A 14,495-nucleotide genomic window follows, 5' to 3' on the forward strand; every position below is an offset into this window, starting at 1 on the left:
GACCGCACCACCCATCTGCTGCGGTCACATCCTCCTACAGTTCAACCAGGGACTATGCCCTGCTATTGCCGTCAACAATTAATGCGCATGGCCTCTGCTGATCTCCGGTTTACTCAACAATTAATGCGTGTGGCCTCTGCTGATCTCCGGCTCACTCAACAATTAATACGCATGGCTTCTGCTGATCTTCGGCTCACTCAACAATTAATGCGCATGGCTCCTGCTATCTACGAATCTCAAGCCCTTCACGACAAATCCGCTCGGCCGCATCCGATCAGCCATGACGACTCGTTGGCTTTGGCCTGATCTCCTACAGCAAGGCATTAATTCACACGATCGTGCATTAATTCATACGACACGCTCAATCATACGGTAACCCGTTCGCCCCGTTACATCACAGGTAATCCAGTACTCCTCTATAAAAGAAAATCCCTCCATCTCAGAGAGGGGGGGACTCAAAAAAACTCTGAAACTCTGGACATATATTCCCTCTCCTTTTATACATCTGCCCCCCTCTGACTTAAGCATCGGAGGGCCGGCGCCGGAAACCCCGGCTACCGGCTTTGTGCAAGTCCCCCGGAGGATGCCGCCCGCCGACGGACCGCCGCCCGCCATCTCACGCCAGAGCTCCCCCCTCACAGCCCAGTGGTCACCCCCGGGTCCAATTTCCAGCAACAATTCTAATTAAAAAAGAGTATAAATAAATAGAAATTGAATGTGCAATTAACAAATAATTTGGTGGTATTGCTAGGTATTGGAGAATTGTCATCTAAATCTAGGACTTTGTGAGCAAATTGAGGTAAGTGACCCTGACACAATCTTATTGTTTTCAAATATATGAAATTATTTGGATATGAAAATGTATATTATGTAAATTTCTCAAAAATTAGAATCAAGCATATCTTAGTAAATATTGTATGATTTTGGATAAATAGCATCCATCATGATTATTATTATATTCTACACACATAATTTATGATGATGTAGAAAGATGCATGGAAAAATAAAGTTTGCAGCATGATCATGAATTTTTGCATATTATGATGCCATTATTCAATTTTCTAATGTACTTATAAAGTAAAGTTTATGAAAAACATGATATATTTTGTGAACTCTCAGATCACTATGTATGACCCCCGCCAGTGGGTAATAGTAACTCGACATCGACCCCCTCTAGTGGATAATAGTAACTCGGCATACGACCCCCGCCGGTAGGTAATAGTAACTTGGTATAGACCGGAGAATAATAGTTGGTTATGACCCCCCGCCAGTGGGTAATGGTAACTCAGCATATAACCCCCGTCAGTGGGTAATAGTAACTCGGCATACGACCCTCTCCAGTAGGTAATAGTAGTTTGGTATAGACCCTGCCAACGGAGAATAATAGTTGGTTATGATCTCCGCCAGTGGGTAACAGTAACTCGGCATATGACCTCTGCCAGTGGGTAATAGTAACTCGGCATATGACCTCCGCCAGTAGGTAATAGTAACTTGGTATAGACCCTACCAATGGGGAATAATAGTTGGTAAAAGCCTTGTCGTGAAAATAAGAAAGGCCATAGCTGCACTTTTATCTAAGAGTACGGATTTCAAAGCATGAATAATGGCAAAAATTTTATATGATACATATTCATATTTATGAACTTGCATGATTGGGCATCCATTGTTTATGACTGATTTGAATATATGCTATATGAAATGCTTACTTTGTTATAATTGTTAATTTCTTAAATTAATGCACGGGCATGAAATACATTATGCTTGATCTGGTAAGATTGTGAATGGTTATTTACTGAGTTGTGTAGCTCACACCACTTTATCCAATTTTTTTCCAGATAAATAGGCTTGCTAGGAGCAAGGAGCTTGACATATTCTAGGGTTTGGAAAAAATTTGAATATAAAATGTTAAAAATTTTAGAAGCCCTATACCATTATCTTTTGTTGAATCATGTTATGACATTTATGAATAAAATTGTTCACTTTTGATATGAAATTTTGAAGTGGCTTTGTGTATTGTACGCATAAGTTTGCAATTACATGGATGTGGCATGAGCTAGATTCGGGGCGTGACAATCTCAACGCGTGATATTGCTAAACATGAGGTATAAATAGATATAGGCAAAATCCTTCACCTTGCGTGTGCATGCTCTCGTAACCCAAATCCCAACGTATAAACCTTGTATATGACAAATTTAAGGTTGCCTTCTCTCTCATCTTTTGTATTATGAATTTGGGACTGCCTCTAAATAGGTTTACTTTAGCAGCTGTGTAGACAGGCATATTTTTGAAGTTATAGTATTAAAGATATTATGGAAAAAAATGGCTGCTGATATATATTTTGTCTGATGCATCTCTGTCTGTTGGATGCTCTCCATTTCCTTTCCTAGTCCGTTATCTCATCCTGTCTAGGTAGATCTTGGTACCTAGATAAGATCAAAAAACTAAAATAACACATTCTAGCTAATCATTTTAAACAAGGTTCTATATTGCTACAAATAATATCAAAGCATATCTAGCTTGAACTAGAGGACACTGCCACAAGGATCCATTTGGCAGACCATTAACTGATCATGGTATTTGTAATTGAATTTGAATGGATTTGGATCCTTCACCTAATGATGACACCAGGAAATAAACAAAAGGAGTGTGTGAGGATCCGTACGGGCATGTGTTTAGTCTCGCATTGGCTATGCACTAGATACATCTTGGATGCTTATACAAGGTCAAGGAACCTAAATAAAACATCCTGGTTAGTGTTTTTAGATGAGGCTCCGTGTTGTTACATAATGATATTTGAGCAAACCTAGTCCATGGCCCATGTGGGCTAGAGCACACTAAAGCATGAGCCTATTTGGATTTACCACGAGCAGACCATGATATTTGTGATTGGATTTGTGGTACATGTGAATAGATTTGGATCCTTAACCTATAGAAAGAGTATGTGAGGATCCGTATGGGTATGTCTCTTGCTAAATAAAGTGAGATTCCCTCCCTTTCTATTCTTTTTCCTCCTACTTATGTTTCATGGGATTGAGCTTTCCTTCTTGATCCTTTGACTTATGATCTTTGCGTTCTTTTCAAAGATCTTGATGCACTATTGTATAACTGAAAAAATTATTGTGTGCATTGCATACACGACCATGTAGGTGTTGTCATAACCTAGGACCTCACCCAAAATGGCTAGCCGGAAGGTATTATTTAGGTTTCTTGATCCTGTATAAGTACCTAAGATCTACTCAGCGAATAACCAATGTGGGACTAAACACACGCCCGCACGAGTCCTCACATACTCCCCCCGTTCAAGCTCTGTCATCCTCATCAGGCTAAGGATTCAAATTCATTCAAATCTAATCACAAATACTACGATCGGCCTGTGGTTAGCCCCAATGGATCCGTTCTACAGTGTCTCCTAGTCCACATAGGTTATGGGCCAGCTCCTCTCTGATACTATTTGTCACACCCCAGGACCTCACCCAAAATGGCTAGCCGAAAGGTATTATTTGGATTCCTTGATCCTATATAAGTATCCAAGATCTACCCAGTGAATAACCGATGTGGGACTAAACACACGCCCGCATGGGTCCTCATAGGTGCAAGCCAACAATCATCATAGTGTATTACTATGGACCAATTATTGAGATGAGCCTAGCGCATCTCGGCGGTCGGTGGTATGTACCAATATGGTTGTGCATGCAGCGCACTCAATAATTTCTTAGGCCATAGTAACCCATATTGATGGAGTTTTGACCAAATTTCTATTTGCTGGTTGTCCTCTGTTTTTTGTGAGTGGACTATAAATTCATTGTGGCTGTCAGAACTATTCATTGAAAAAATTTCTCAATTTGTGTTTACTTTTTGGAGCAAAAGTTCTTGAACCGCTGGGACTCATTTTTTAGAGTACCAGGTGACAGGCCTTTTTTTAAGTGTTCGGGAGGCTTCTAATGTATAATTTTTAGCATTATGCCCTTCTATATTTGTTTGGTTTTATGGATTTGACCTTGTTTGATTTGTGATGCCATGTCATTACCTGATGGACTAGTATGTACATGAGAAGTTATCCTAGGAAAAAAATTGATGGAATTCATTTTTTGTGCTGTGAGTTCCCTTTTGCTGGTTGTGTTTTCCCCTCAAGAGGATGATTCTAGAAGGGGCCTAATTATTTGATTGACAGACATATATATATATATATATATATATATATATATATATGAGATAACTTTTGATGCAGAAAAAAAAGTTTATGTTAAAAATTACTGGTGAAGTATATTTTGTACTTTGTATTTCACGAGAAGTTATCATAGGAAAGGAATTGATGGAATTTACTTTTTGTATTATCCAATTATTTGTACAGTCATGAGAAACTGTAACAAAACTGAACTAACTAAAAAACTAATTACTTGTATAATCACAGGGACACTTTTTTGCTATGAAAACTGACTGATAAATGTTGTTATATTCATACCATGCGATATTCTACTGTTCTTACAAATGATGACCTATCTGTTTTTTCTATGGGTTAATGGTTAGATTAGTCAGAATACTCTATATCACACTCCCAACCCGAGATGGCGAGCCAAAGATCACGGCAACCGCCGCATACTCATAGAAAACTATTTCCGCAAGCATGCAAGACATCTCATCGCGATATCATAAACAAGCAGCAGAATAAATTTAAATAATTAATACTTAAATTCTAATTTAAATAATAAAATTAGAAGTCTTACCAAATCAATAACATTCCAAAATCTTGCAACTCTAAATTTAAATCTAGTCTAAATAAAGATGTCAAAATTTTATCTCTAATTACTCTCCCATGATAAATTTTTGAGTTAAGCTAGTTCTTCGGATCTGGAAAAGCAGTAAGAAATCGTATAATGAGCTATAGCTCAGTAAGTAATGAATACCTTAACTAGATAATTCATGTAATATCATAAAATATAAATACAAATTACAATGAATCAGTATAAAGATATAATCAACTCAATTTCAAAACACAAATTCATTAAAAATTATATTTTCAAATATTCGTATACATAATCAAAAATTCAATTCGAAATAAATCACATTCAACTCAACAGCCTTTAACTATCGCTACACTTACACCCTATAGCTAGGCCAGAAATAAAATCGTACTTATCTCCTATGAAATGGGCCAGAATACTGCACTTATACCCTACGGAGTGGGCTAGAATTTTATATTTATACCCTATAGCGGGGCCAGAAATAAAATCGATGAGTTCAATAATAATCGAAGTGTCAATGTATAGCCCCCAATTAGCAAGTTCCATAACATAATCAAACTGGGAGTTCAAAATTGATATATATCAAAGTTTTTTTTATAAAATAACATATATATTATAATCCATGCATATACAATGTAAAATCAGTAAACAATTTAACAATAGTCCAAAAAATAATACTCTAATTTATATATCTATATTTTATTCAAAACAATATCTTATAAAATTCATAAATCACATATAAATAAATTAACAATTTATTTGATGTAAAAATAATATTATATAAATAAAAAAATCTAGAAAAGACAAATCATTACTTATCTTGCACGAACAACGAGTAAACAATCCGACTAATTCTAAAATCATCCTTCGGAACTTAATGTCCGAAATTGCACTATTATTTTATTAAAATTTAATCATGATTAATTTAAGAATAAAAATTCTAAGTCTTGATACCCTCATAGGGTTGGAAGTGTTGGACATGCCGGTCGGTTCGTTCAAAGAGGAATTTGTCTAATTATTCTCAGACTACTATATAGGTGGTTTAATAGAGATCAGGGGTGACCAATTCTAACAGTGTCCGAGAAGAGACAAGGTGGAGGGCTGGCATGCCGCCCGACAACCATGGAACATGCTCCTTCACCAAGATTGATTCAAAATCATGGAGAGAGATACCATACTAGATCTAACATTTCTAGAGAGAAATTCAGCAGAGAGAGAAATAGGAGAGAGAAAGGATAGGAAAGAGAGAGAGAAAGAGAGAATAGTGTCTTTTTAGCCGAGGAAAAGAAAAGGAGGGAGAAAGAGTGGTTGTGGTAATCCCTAGGATGAGGGGACCCACGGCCGACCAACAAGTGTCCGGGAGAGCCCAAACCCATAAAAAATAGGGGTTCGACCCCTTAAACCATGAAACAGAGGGATTCCAGTGGCTGGAACTTTGGCCATGGCCATGAGCTACTATAGGGGATCAGGGGTAGACCCTGGCAACCGGCGCCAACAACGAAAATAGCTTGAAAATAGAAGAAGAAGGCTGGTTTTCACAAAAGCAGGAGAAACAAAGCTATACCGCTTTACGGCCAAAATCTGGCAATCACCGGCTGGCATTGAGGCTCCAAAAGATCTAGAAGGAAAAGGAGAAAGGTAAATCGAAGATAGCCGGATTCCTTACTCGGTTTTTGGCGGCGATTAGACATGGTGTGGCACGAACAACGATCAGCATTCAAAGAGGAAAAACAAAGAGAAAAATAGCGGTAAGCTCAAATCAAGTTAAATCTCTAATGAGGGGTGAGAGAGGAATCAAGAGAGCCTCTAAATAGCCTAGTTGTGACCGGAATCCGATTTAGAGTCGAATTCCGTCCGACCTCCTCGGAGAGAAAGAAGACTCCCATCAGGAATCTCTTCCTTCTTCGCACGTGCGCAGCTTGTGCATTTTATTTTATTTTATTTTATTTTTATTTGGGCCAAAAGAACTGGGCCAGTCAAGTGGATCGGGCTCAGTTTACTGGATCTTACACTCTAGCTGTTTGATTACTTGCATAAGATACTTAGTTTGATGACAATGGATTTATGATTAAAATGTATAAAATTGAACTGCGACATGAATGGAGCAAACTAGCAATCCATCAATATTTCAACTTCATGCAGGATATGAGACTCAGCAACCTTCTCTTTCTCAATAATCCATGCTAAAATGCATAGTTTAATAATATTATGGAAAACACACCTCATGAAAGGAGTATAATACTAGTACCGAACAGAGCAAGTATCAGCACTAGGAACGGATCTCGCTCAAAACAAACAGTATGAGTGGATTATACATCCCACAGATGAACTTTTAATTGCAAAGATTACTATGATGATATTAATAAGTCTCCGTAGCATCGAAGATGATTTTAGAGCCTGTGTAAGACGATCTGAGCACCATATTGAGGATGAAGAGTTATCACATTGTAAGGAGCATGAGCATACGATGAGGAAGTCTCAAATGAAAAATGCTGAAGCATTGCGGCCAGAGCCAACTTAACTTCCATCATGGCAAAATTCTGGCCAACGCAGATTCGAGGACCCGCACCAAATGGAAAGAAGGCCCCTTGGACCTTTGATGCCTTCGAAACTCCTGAGGCAAACCGCTCTGGATTGAATTCACCAGCATCTTCACCCCAAAATTCTGGATCATGGTGCAAGAAGAGCAGAGGCAGCAAGAGTTGCACTCCTGGGGGGAAGGAGAAATCTCCCAATTTCACTTCCTTGTAGGTTTTCCGTAAGAGAAAAGTCGGTGGTGGATATAATCTAAGAACCTCATACAAAATCATGGTCACCTGCAGCATAAATTTGAAAGATTCAGGGATCTCCAATATTCTGCATTATAATTATATCATTTACTATTGCGATTAATAGCATCAAAGGAAAACATGTTAGAGGTCACTGATTCATGGTGCTTGTGTGTTGAGATCTGGCCAAAACCTGAGAGTGATAAAAGTTAGAAGCCACTAGAAAAAATCATAGATAAGAAATGCGGCATGCAGTTGTCTATCAGAGAGAGGGTAAATCTACTCACGATCTTTAATTGACTCAAGCTATCAAAGTCTGGCTTATTCTTTCCAAAGATTTGTAGAACCTCTTCTCTCGCACGAGCCTGCCAGCTAGGATGCATGCCTAGGACAACTACGGTCCAAGTTAGGAGAACCGTTGTTGTCTCGTGCCCAGCAAAGTAGAACAACTTGCATTCCTCGATCACGTCATCCTTGGTCATCCCAGTGTTCTTGGAGCCTCCTTGTTCTTGGGAGTATCTAAAATTTGATTCTATCAGCAAGCCTAGTAAGTCATCATTGGCAGCTCCTGCCTTTCTCATGGCACTCTCTCTCTGCTCGATCATTCGACTCAAAAGAGCCCGAATCTCTCTGTGAATTTCCTTCATCCGGTTGTTCGTCTTGGTGGGAAAAAACCTATGCAAAAAGGTCAAATTTTCAGTTCATATCGCCCTAACTTCTGGTGTCGCTTGCCTTTATAAAATTCAGAATTCTATTATAATAGCAATCATTTAGAATTGGAGAAGGCTGCTGTTGAGGAAAAGGAAAACAGGAACATGTTACGTGTTGCTAATAACATTTTTCTGATTGAGGAGGAAGGGGAACTCACTCAGCTTTTCATCTCTTTCAAAATCGAGGGAACAATTCTGAGAACATTGACAATCTCTTCCTAATAGGAGAAGAATAAACAAAGCTATATCTTTTCCAATCAGAATATTGAAGACTGTTTGCTAACTAACGAAACCTTCTTTCTTATTTTTTTATTAGATTAATTTATTGGAAGTAGTGAAAAGAGAGAAGAGCACCTGAAACCAGGGATGTATACATTTTGAATAACTTTCATAAGAAGCTCAGCTTGCTCTTCTAGGAGTTGAAATATCCGTTGGCCTTCTTTAAAGCTGCTACCAAATGCTGCGCGAGAGATGACATCTCCGGTAAGACCTTGGAATTCAGGCCAAACATCCAATTCACCAGATCCTTGCAAGCCAATATGCATGTCCCATCTTTTGATCAGTTCATCACAACAACTAGAAAAAGTTGGTAACATGCACTGCAAAGCAACAAAGGGAAGCAGACTACCATCAGTCACCCATTTTAAGTATGAAATAGCAGTGTATTATTTATTTATGAATTCTTGCTATTGAGTATGATGTGATATGCTACTCCTTAGTAGATTCTAAGGGATTCCCTTCATGTAATTCGTGACTATAAACCTACCTTCAATTTCTCCAGATGAAAAGCAGGGTTTATAATCCTTCTGTGTTTGGCCCATTTTTCACCATCATAATTTATAATTCCTCTAACCAGTAAATGCCCCAGTGGGTGTAGGGTTGGCTTCTCGAAGAGAGCAAACTTGTTTTTTGAAAAGACCTCCCTTACCAGTTCTGGATCCTTAAGGATCACTCGAGGATAAGGCCCAAACCAAGAGAGAACTATGTTACCTGCATTGACAAATCATATGCATTATCCTTCAGCAAAAAAAAGAAAAAGAGAAATCATATGCATTATTATTAGCAGTTGTTTGTTGTGATTGTTGTGGATCATGAAGCTAGCAAGACTATGCAAGCATTAGACGAACATGAGAATACATAAATTCCCTTTTAAAAACACAGGGATGAATAACTAAATAGAGAGAAGAGGCAAACCTCAAACTGCAAAATTAGAATCATGATATCTTGTGACCTTATATTGTTTAGATTGGTTCGCACATATACTCGTCAAAAATCCGAAGCTGTTATTGATAAATCCACAAGCTTCCTTTTCTGGTAATTAGCTATTGACCCAATTTGTTCTTAACAAAAGCTACCTTGGCAGGTAAGGCATCTACCAATACTAGATCTACCGGCCAGACATTAGAGAAGATCTAAAGGAATAATCAATAGCTTCAGATACCACAAAGAATCGAAAACAGGAGAAGGTTTACCGTGATCGTTGATGATTTGGTGGAGGAATGGGAGGACGCGAGGGGCAATGCAGTGAGAGAGAGGCAAAGGCTTGGACCGGGCCTCGTTGGAGAGCCGGGCCGTGTCCTTGAGGTCTCCGTGGAGGAACCGGTAGTGGGTGCCCTTGATACCCTGGGCTCGGAGGACGCGCTCGAGCCGCCGAGGCCTCCACCACACCCACTCTAAAGCCCTCACGGCCGATACCACCAATAGCAATAGACCCACCGCTCCCCAACTCATGCTCCCTACCATCCCCACGGATCCCAACCCCATCTACTTTGTTTTGCCTCTCACAGAACGGACACCTCGCTCGCTTCTTATAGAAGACAACCGAGAGGAGCTACATAAGAGTGGAGGGGAAAAGCGCTCTCTCGCCCAGTTAATAAAAGGACAGGAGGCTAGCCAGGCTTACCTCCTTCTTCTAGAAGCCGAGATCTTAAATGAAAAGCTACAAGGGAATCCTGTGGACGTACGCATGGTTATAAAAATGTTATGAGTGAAATGGTAAGTTGGCAGGGCGTGAATGAGACATCCATGCGTGGATGCTGATTATGCTGAGCTGAAGAGCTGCACAAACATGGCCCTCCAACCAATGTTACCCACAGAGTCCCAACTCCCAAATATAGGTACGAAAATCATGAGAACACCAACCTCAACAAGTAAGAAACTACTCCCATCTCTACCATGGCAGGTCAACCATCTGCCAACACTAGATCTACTGGCCGGACATTAGACGTTGATCTAAAGGAATAATCGATAGCATCGGATTCCACAAAGAATCGAAAATAGGAGAGAGGTTTACCGTGGTCGTTGATGACTTGGTGGAGGAATGGAAGGACGCGAGGGGCAATGCAGTGAGAGAGAGCCATAGGCTTGGACTGGGCCTCGTTGGAGAGGCGGGCCATGTCCTTGAGGTCTCCGTGGAGGAACCGGTAGTGGGTGCCCTTGATCCCCTGGGCTCGGAGAGCGCGCTCAAGCCGCCGAGGCCTCCACCATACCCACTCCACGGCCCTCACGGCCCATGCCACCAATAGCAGCAGACCCACCGCTCCCAAACTCATGCTCCCCACCGTCTCCATGGATCCCAACCCCATCTAGTTTGCTTCGCATCTCACAGAATGGACACCTCTTCGCTTCTTATAGAAGACGACCGAGAGAGGAGCTACATTAGAGAGAGAGAGAGAGAGAGAGAGAGGGGAAAGGAAAAGCTCTATCTCGCCCAAAAAAGTTAATAAAAGGACGAGGCTGGCTGGACGATCCATGGGGAGGCAGGCAGGCATGGTGCAGAGACACAAGCAATCTAACCTCGTTCTTCTAGAAGCCAACATTTTAAAGGAGGGAAGACAATTAATATCCACAAGCAATCTCACCTTGTTCTTCCAGAAGCCGATATCTTTAAAAGAAAAAAAAAATCTATATTCATTCTAAAAATTGATACAAATCAAATATCAAATATATCCACATTCATCCTAAAAGGATACGGATATATTTTATATATTAAAAACAAACATTAATAATAATCTATATTATAATTGGAGTCGTTAATATTCATATTTCACAAGCTAAATATTTATTTTAGATATATATAATAGATATCACGTATACAATGAAAAGTTCCTTCCTTTTTCATGAAATGTTCTTTTGACAAAATAGCTAAGATGGAGTAATTTACAAGAGTCGCTGAGAAAGAAAGAATTTTTCATTTGCATTAAATGGGTGTCCACCGGGTTCTTAGAAAAAAGGGCAAGTATTTTTATTATTATTATAATGATTTTCTTGGGAAAAATAACAGATCTTGCTGCTCGATATTTAATAAATTAGGCGGAAGCGCTTCACTTCCTTCATTAACATCAAAAAAAAAAAAAAAAAAAGTTATGCCTTTGGTGGTTTAGACAGCCTAGAAAGATCACCCTGTCACCCGGAAAAAACGAAGACCTTTGCGTGGTAAATGGAGAATGCTGCCTTACTGACTGCAGTAATGAGGCTATAAACCACACTCTACCTCATAAACCAACTTTTAACAGGCATGACCTTGTGCTATCTCTTTCTGTCCTTTATTTATTTTTTTGCTGTTATTGTCGTTGTTTCTCTACCTCATAGACCAACTTTTAACAGCCATGACCTTGTGCCATCTCTTTCTGTCCTTTATATATTTATTTTTCTTGCTGTTGTTGTTGTTGTCTTGTGGGTGGGCCGTCAATACATTGTGACTATCAGTTCTGATTCATGGAAAAAATTTCTCAATTTGTATTCATTTTTTGAGCGAAAGTTCTTGAACCCCTAGGACTCATTTAGCTCTTAGTCCGGTACCGGGCGATAGGACAAACACCCCACCCCTCCTCTTTTTTTTTTTCTTTTTTTTTTTTAACTTAGGAGGGGGAGGGAGGAGAATTAACCTCACCCGCATAGCAGCCCCCATTGGGCCTCCCTTCACCAGAAAATGTCCGATGTGGATAGACAATATACTCATACCCTTCCTAACTCGTGGTTGCCCACAAGTGAGTACGTCACCCCAGCACCATCTCAGTACCAGTGGATCAGAAGTGCTCCCATCGAGCGCGTCCAGACGGAAGACATCCGGTCCCCACATTTAATCGACGCCCGCGCATTTCGAACCTGGACCACGCTGGTAAAAACAAAGCCTCGTTCCATCTGTGCTACCACCTTGGTGCTCAAGATAGCACTGTTTTTTATCTAGATTTCAAATCTACCATTATTTTTCTGACTTGGACTATTCATGGTTAAGCTTCAGTTCATGACTAGCAATCCATAATTCCACAGTTCGGCTTGCGGTGACAAATCAAAATATTTGCATTTTGACCCGCAATGGCAAACCAAAAATATCTACGCTTCGGCCCGCAATATCAAACCAATATGCCACAGGTCTGCATTTCGGCCCACAATGACAAACCAAAATATCCGCACTTCGGCTAGTAGTGGCAAACCAAAATTATCTGTGTTTCGGTCCGCAGTGACAAACCAATATGTCACGGTTTGGCCCGCGACCAACAATCCATAACATGTCTAATTTAAATTCTTTTGTTCATATTCAAATCATTTAATTTCATCCAGAGAAAATATGACTCCATATTATATTTTCTACCCAAATTCTAAAATAACCTGCACATATTTCAAACAATCAAAACTATATTCCAAGCAACCATAATCACCGATAATTGATATAATATATATATATATATATATATATAATTGTATCAAAAATTAATCAATAATTATACGCTAAAATGATGCAAATCTCAAAATTAGCAACACATATTATAAAGTACATATTATTCATATAGGTAATTATGTACAGAACTTTTTTTTCTACCTGTGACAGACTCAAACAACAGGTACACCGATCATCTTTTCAATCTATAAACTCGAGAGCAAAGTGGCATGCGCAACACCTTTCTGTCTTGAGAATTGTCCCGCCTAGTTAGGCTTTGCTATTAAAGTGACCACAATAACAATAATTAATGGTATAAAATTATGAAAAGGATGATATTAAATTTTAACATTCCCTGCTTGAACTTTTGTTCGTACAATGCCAGCCCAAGACCCCTCGTGGGGTCCACCTGGGCAACCTAGGTTTATCTAGATAATTGGGCTCTCATAAAATATCTAGAGAGAGAAAAAATGATAAAGAGAAAGAAACATAAGAGAGAGAGAGCGCCACGGTCAGCCACCCCCCATGTTGGCCACCTCCGGCAACAGCGGCAACAGCGACCACGGCCTCCAATGGTGGTGGATGGTCGCATGAGAAGAAGGAGGGAAAAAAAATAGGGGACACCCTGTTCAAAAAGATCCGGCCATCTACTGGCTCAAAACTGGCCGACAAGCGCGACCATAGAATCCATGGAGGAGAGGGAAGAGGATTTAAAGGCCATACCACGTCTCCGACAAAGTCTTCTCGGCCCACTTTTCCGACGAGAATGGGCGGTGGTTCGCTAGTTCGCTTGACGGAAACATCAAAGGAGATCGCATGGATTCGCCGACGATTGATCGGAGGATTTGGGCAGGATGGCTAGAGGGGAGAGAGGGGTTTCTCTTATAAGATGAATCTAGCGGCGAGCCCTCGACTCCTTGTGCTCGTTGGAGTCCGGGAAGAAGCCGGACTCCGAGGAGTCGGCTTTTTCCGTTTCACGTGCCGAGCACACGAGGCATAAATAACTTTTTTGTTTCCTTCTTTGCTTTGAGATTCGTGTGGGGCAGAGATTGGAGACATAAATAATTCGGGCAAGTCATGATTGGTAGCTCCTGCCCGTCACGTGGCCCTCTCTCTCTCTCTCCTCAATTATTCTACTCAAAAAGCTCGAATCTCTCTATCTATTTCCCTTCATATGGCTGTTCTTCTTGGTGGGAATAAACCTATATAAAATGGTCAAATTTTGATCTCCTCGCAGCTGAGCTGGTGCGGTGTGGAAAGACATCTTTTATGCGAGAATTTATCTTAAAGAAGAATCGGTTACTATGATCGAGAAGATTTAAGATCGGTGCACTGTGACGAACGGACAGTCTTTACTTCACGACATCCGTATGATCGCTGGGGGTTATGGCTTCTTTCGAGCCACCTATGTTTATCGGAAATCGAACAGTACAGCTGACTGGATGCCCTTCTTCGCGGCGCATCACTCTAGTAGATCTTTTTGGGTGACACAAACGGATGTTTTTTAATCTTTTCGCTATTTTTTTTAATTTTATTGGTTGTACTCATATACGTATTGTGTGAGACATCGGTGTACCAAAAACAAAAAAAAAGAAAAAAAGAAAAAGCGGACATC

At 40.0% G+C, this 14,495-nt stretch overlaps 1 protein-coding gene and 1 long non-coding RNA gene across 3 annotated transcripts; both read right to left on the minus strand.

Moving 5' to 3' along the window:
• Nucleotides 1-6,908: 6,908 nt before the first annotated feature.
• On the minus strand, nucleotides 6,909-11,032 carry LOC103696921 (cytochrome P450 CYP72A616-like). 2 transcript variants are annotated; one of them, XM_039125566.3, is made up of 5 exons: nucleotides 10,514-11,032; nucleotides 8,987-9,210; nucleotides 8,575-8,819; nucleotides 7,798-8,185; nucleotides 6,909-7,558 (listed from the first exon to the last, which is right to left on the minus strand). In XM_039125566.3, the coding sequence occupies exons 1-5, from the start codon at nucleotides 10,803-10,805 to the stop codon at nucleotides 7,133-7,135; spliced, it is 1,575 nt and encodes a 524-aa protein (XP_038981494.3). In that variant the 5' UTR covers nucleotides 10,806-11,032; the 3' UTR covers nucleotides 6,909-7,132. The 2 variants fall into 2 exon arrangements, with proteins under 2 accessions (XP_038981494.3, XP_038981495.3); XM_039125567.3 differs by having other exon boundaries at nucleotides 9,693-10,828.
• Nucleotides 11,033-11,863: 831 nt separating this feature from the next.
• Nucleotides 11,864-13,902, minus strand: LOC120110479 (uncharacterized). The gene is made up of 2 exons (XR_005511497.3): nucleotides 13,604-13,902; nucleotides 11,864-13,160 (listed from the first exon to the last, which is right to left on the minus strand). It is a non-coding gene; the product is annotated as an uncharacterized LOC120110479 (long non-coding RNA).
• Between the last annotated feature and the right edge of the window lie 593 nt (nucleotides 13,903-14,495).

This window comes from Phoenix dactylifera, chromosome 1 (assembly GCF_051530095.1).
Source record: "Phoenix dactylifera cultivar Ajwa chromosome 1, Ajwa_hap1_PhDact_Kaust_v1.1, whole genome shotgun sequence".
NCBI lineage: Eukaryota > Viridiplantae > Streptophyta > Magnoliopsida > Arecales > Arecaceae > Phoenix > Phoenix dactylifera.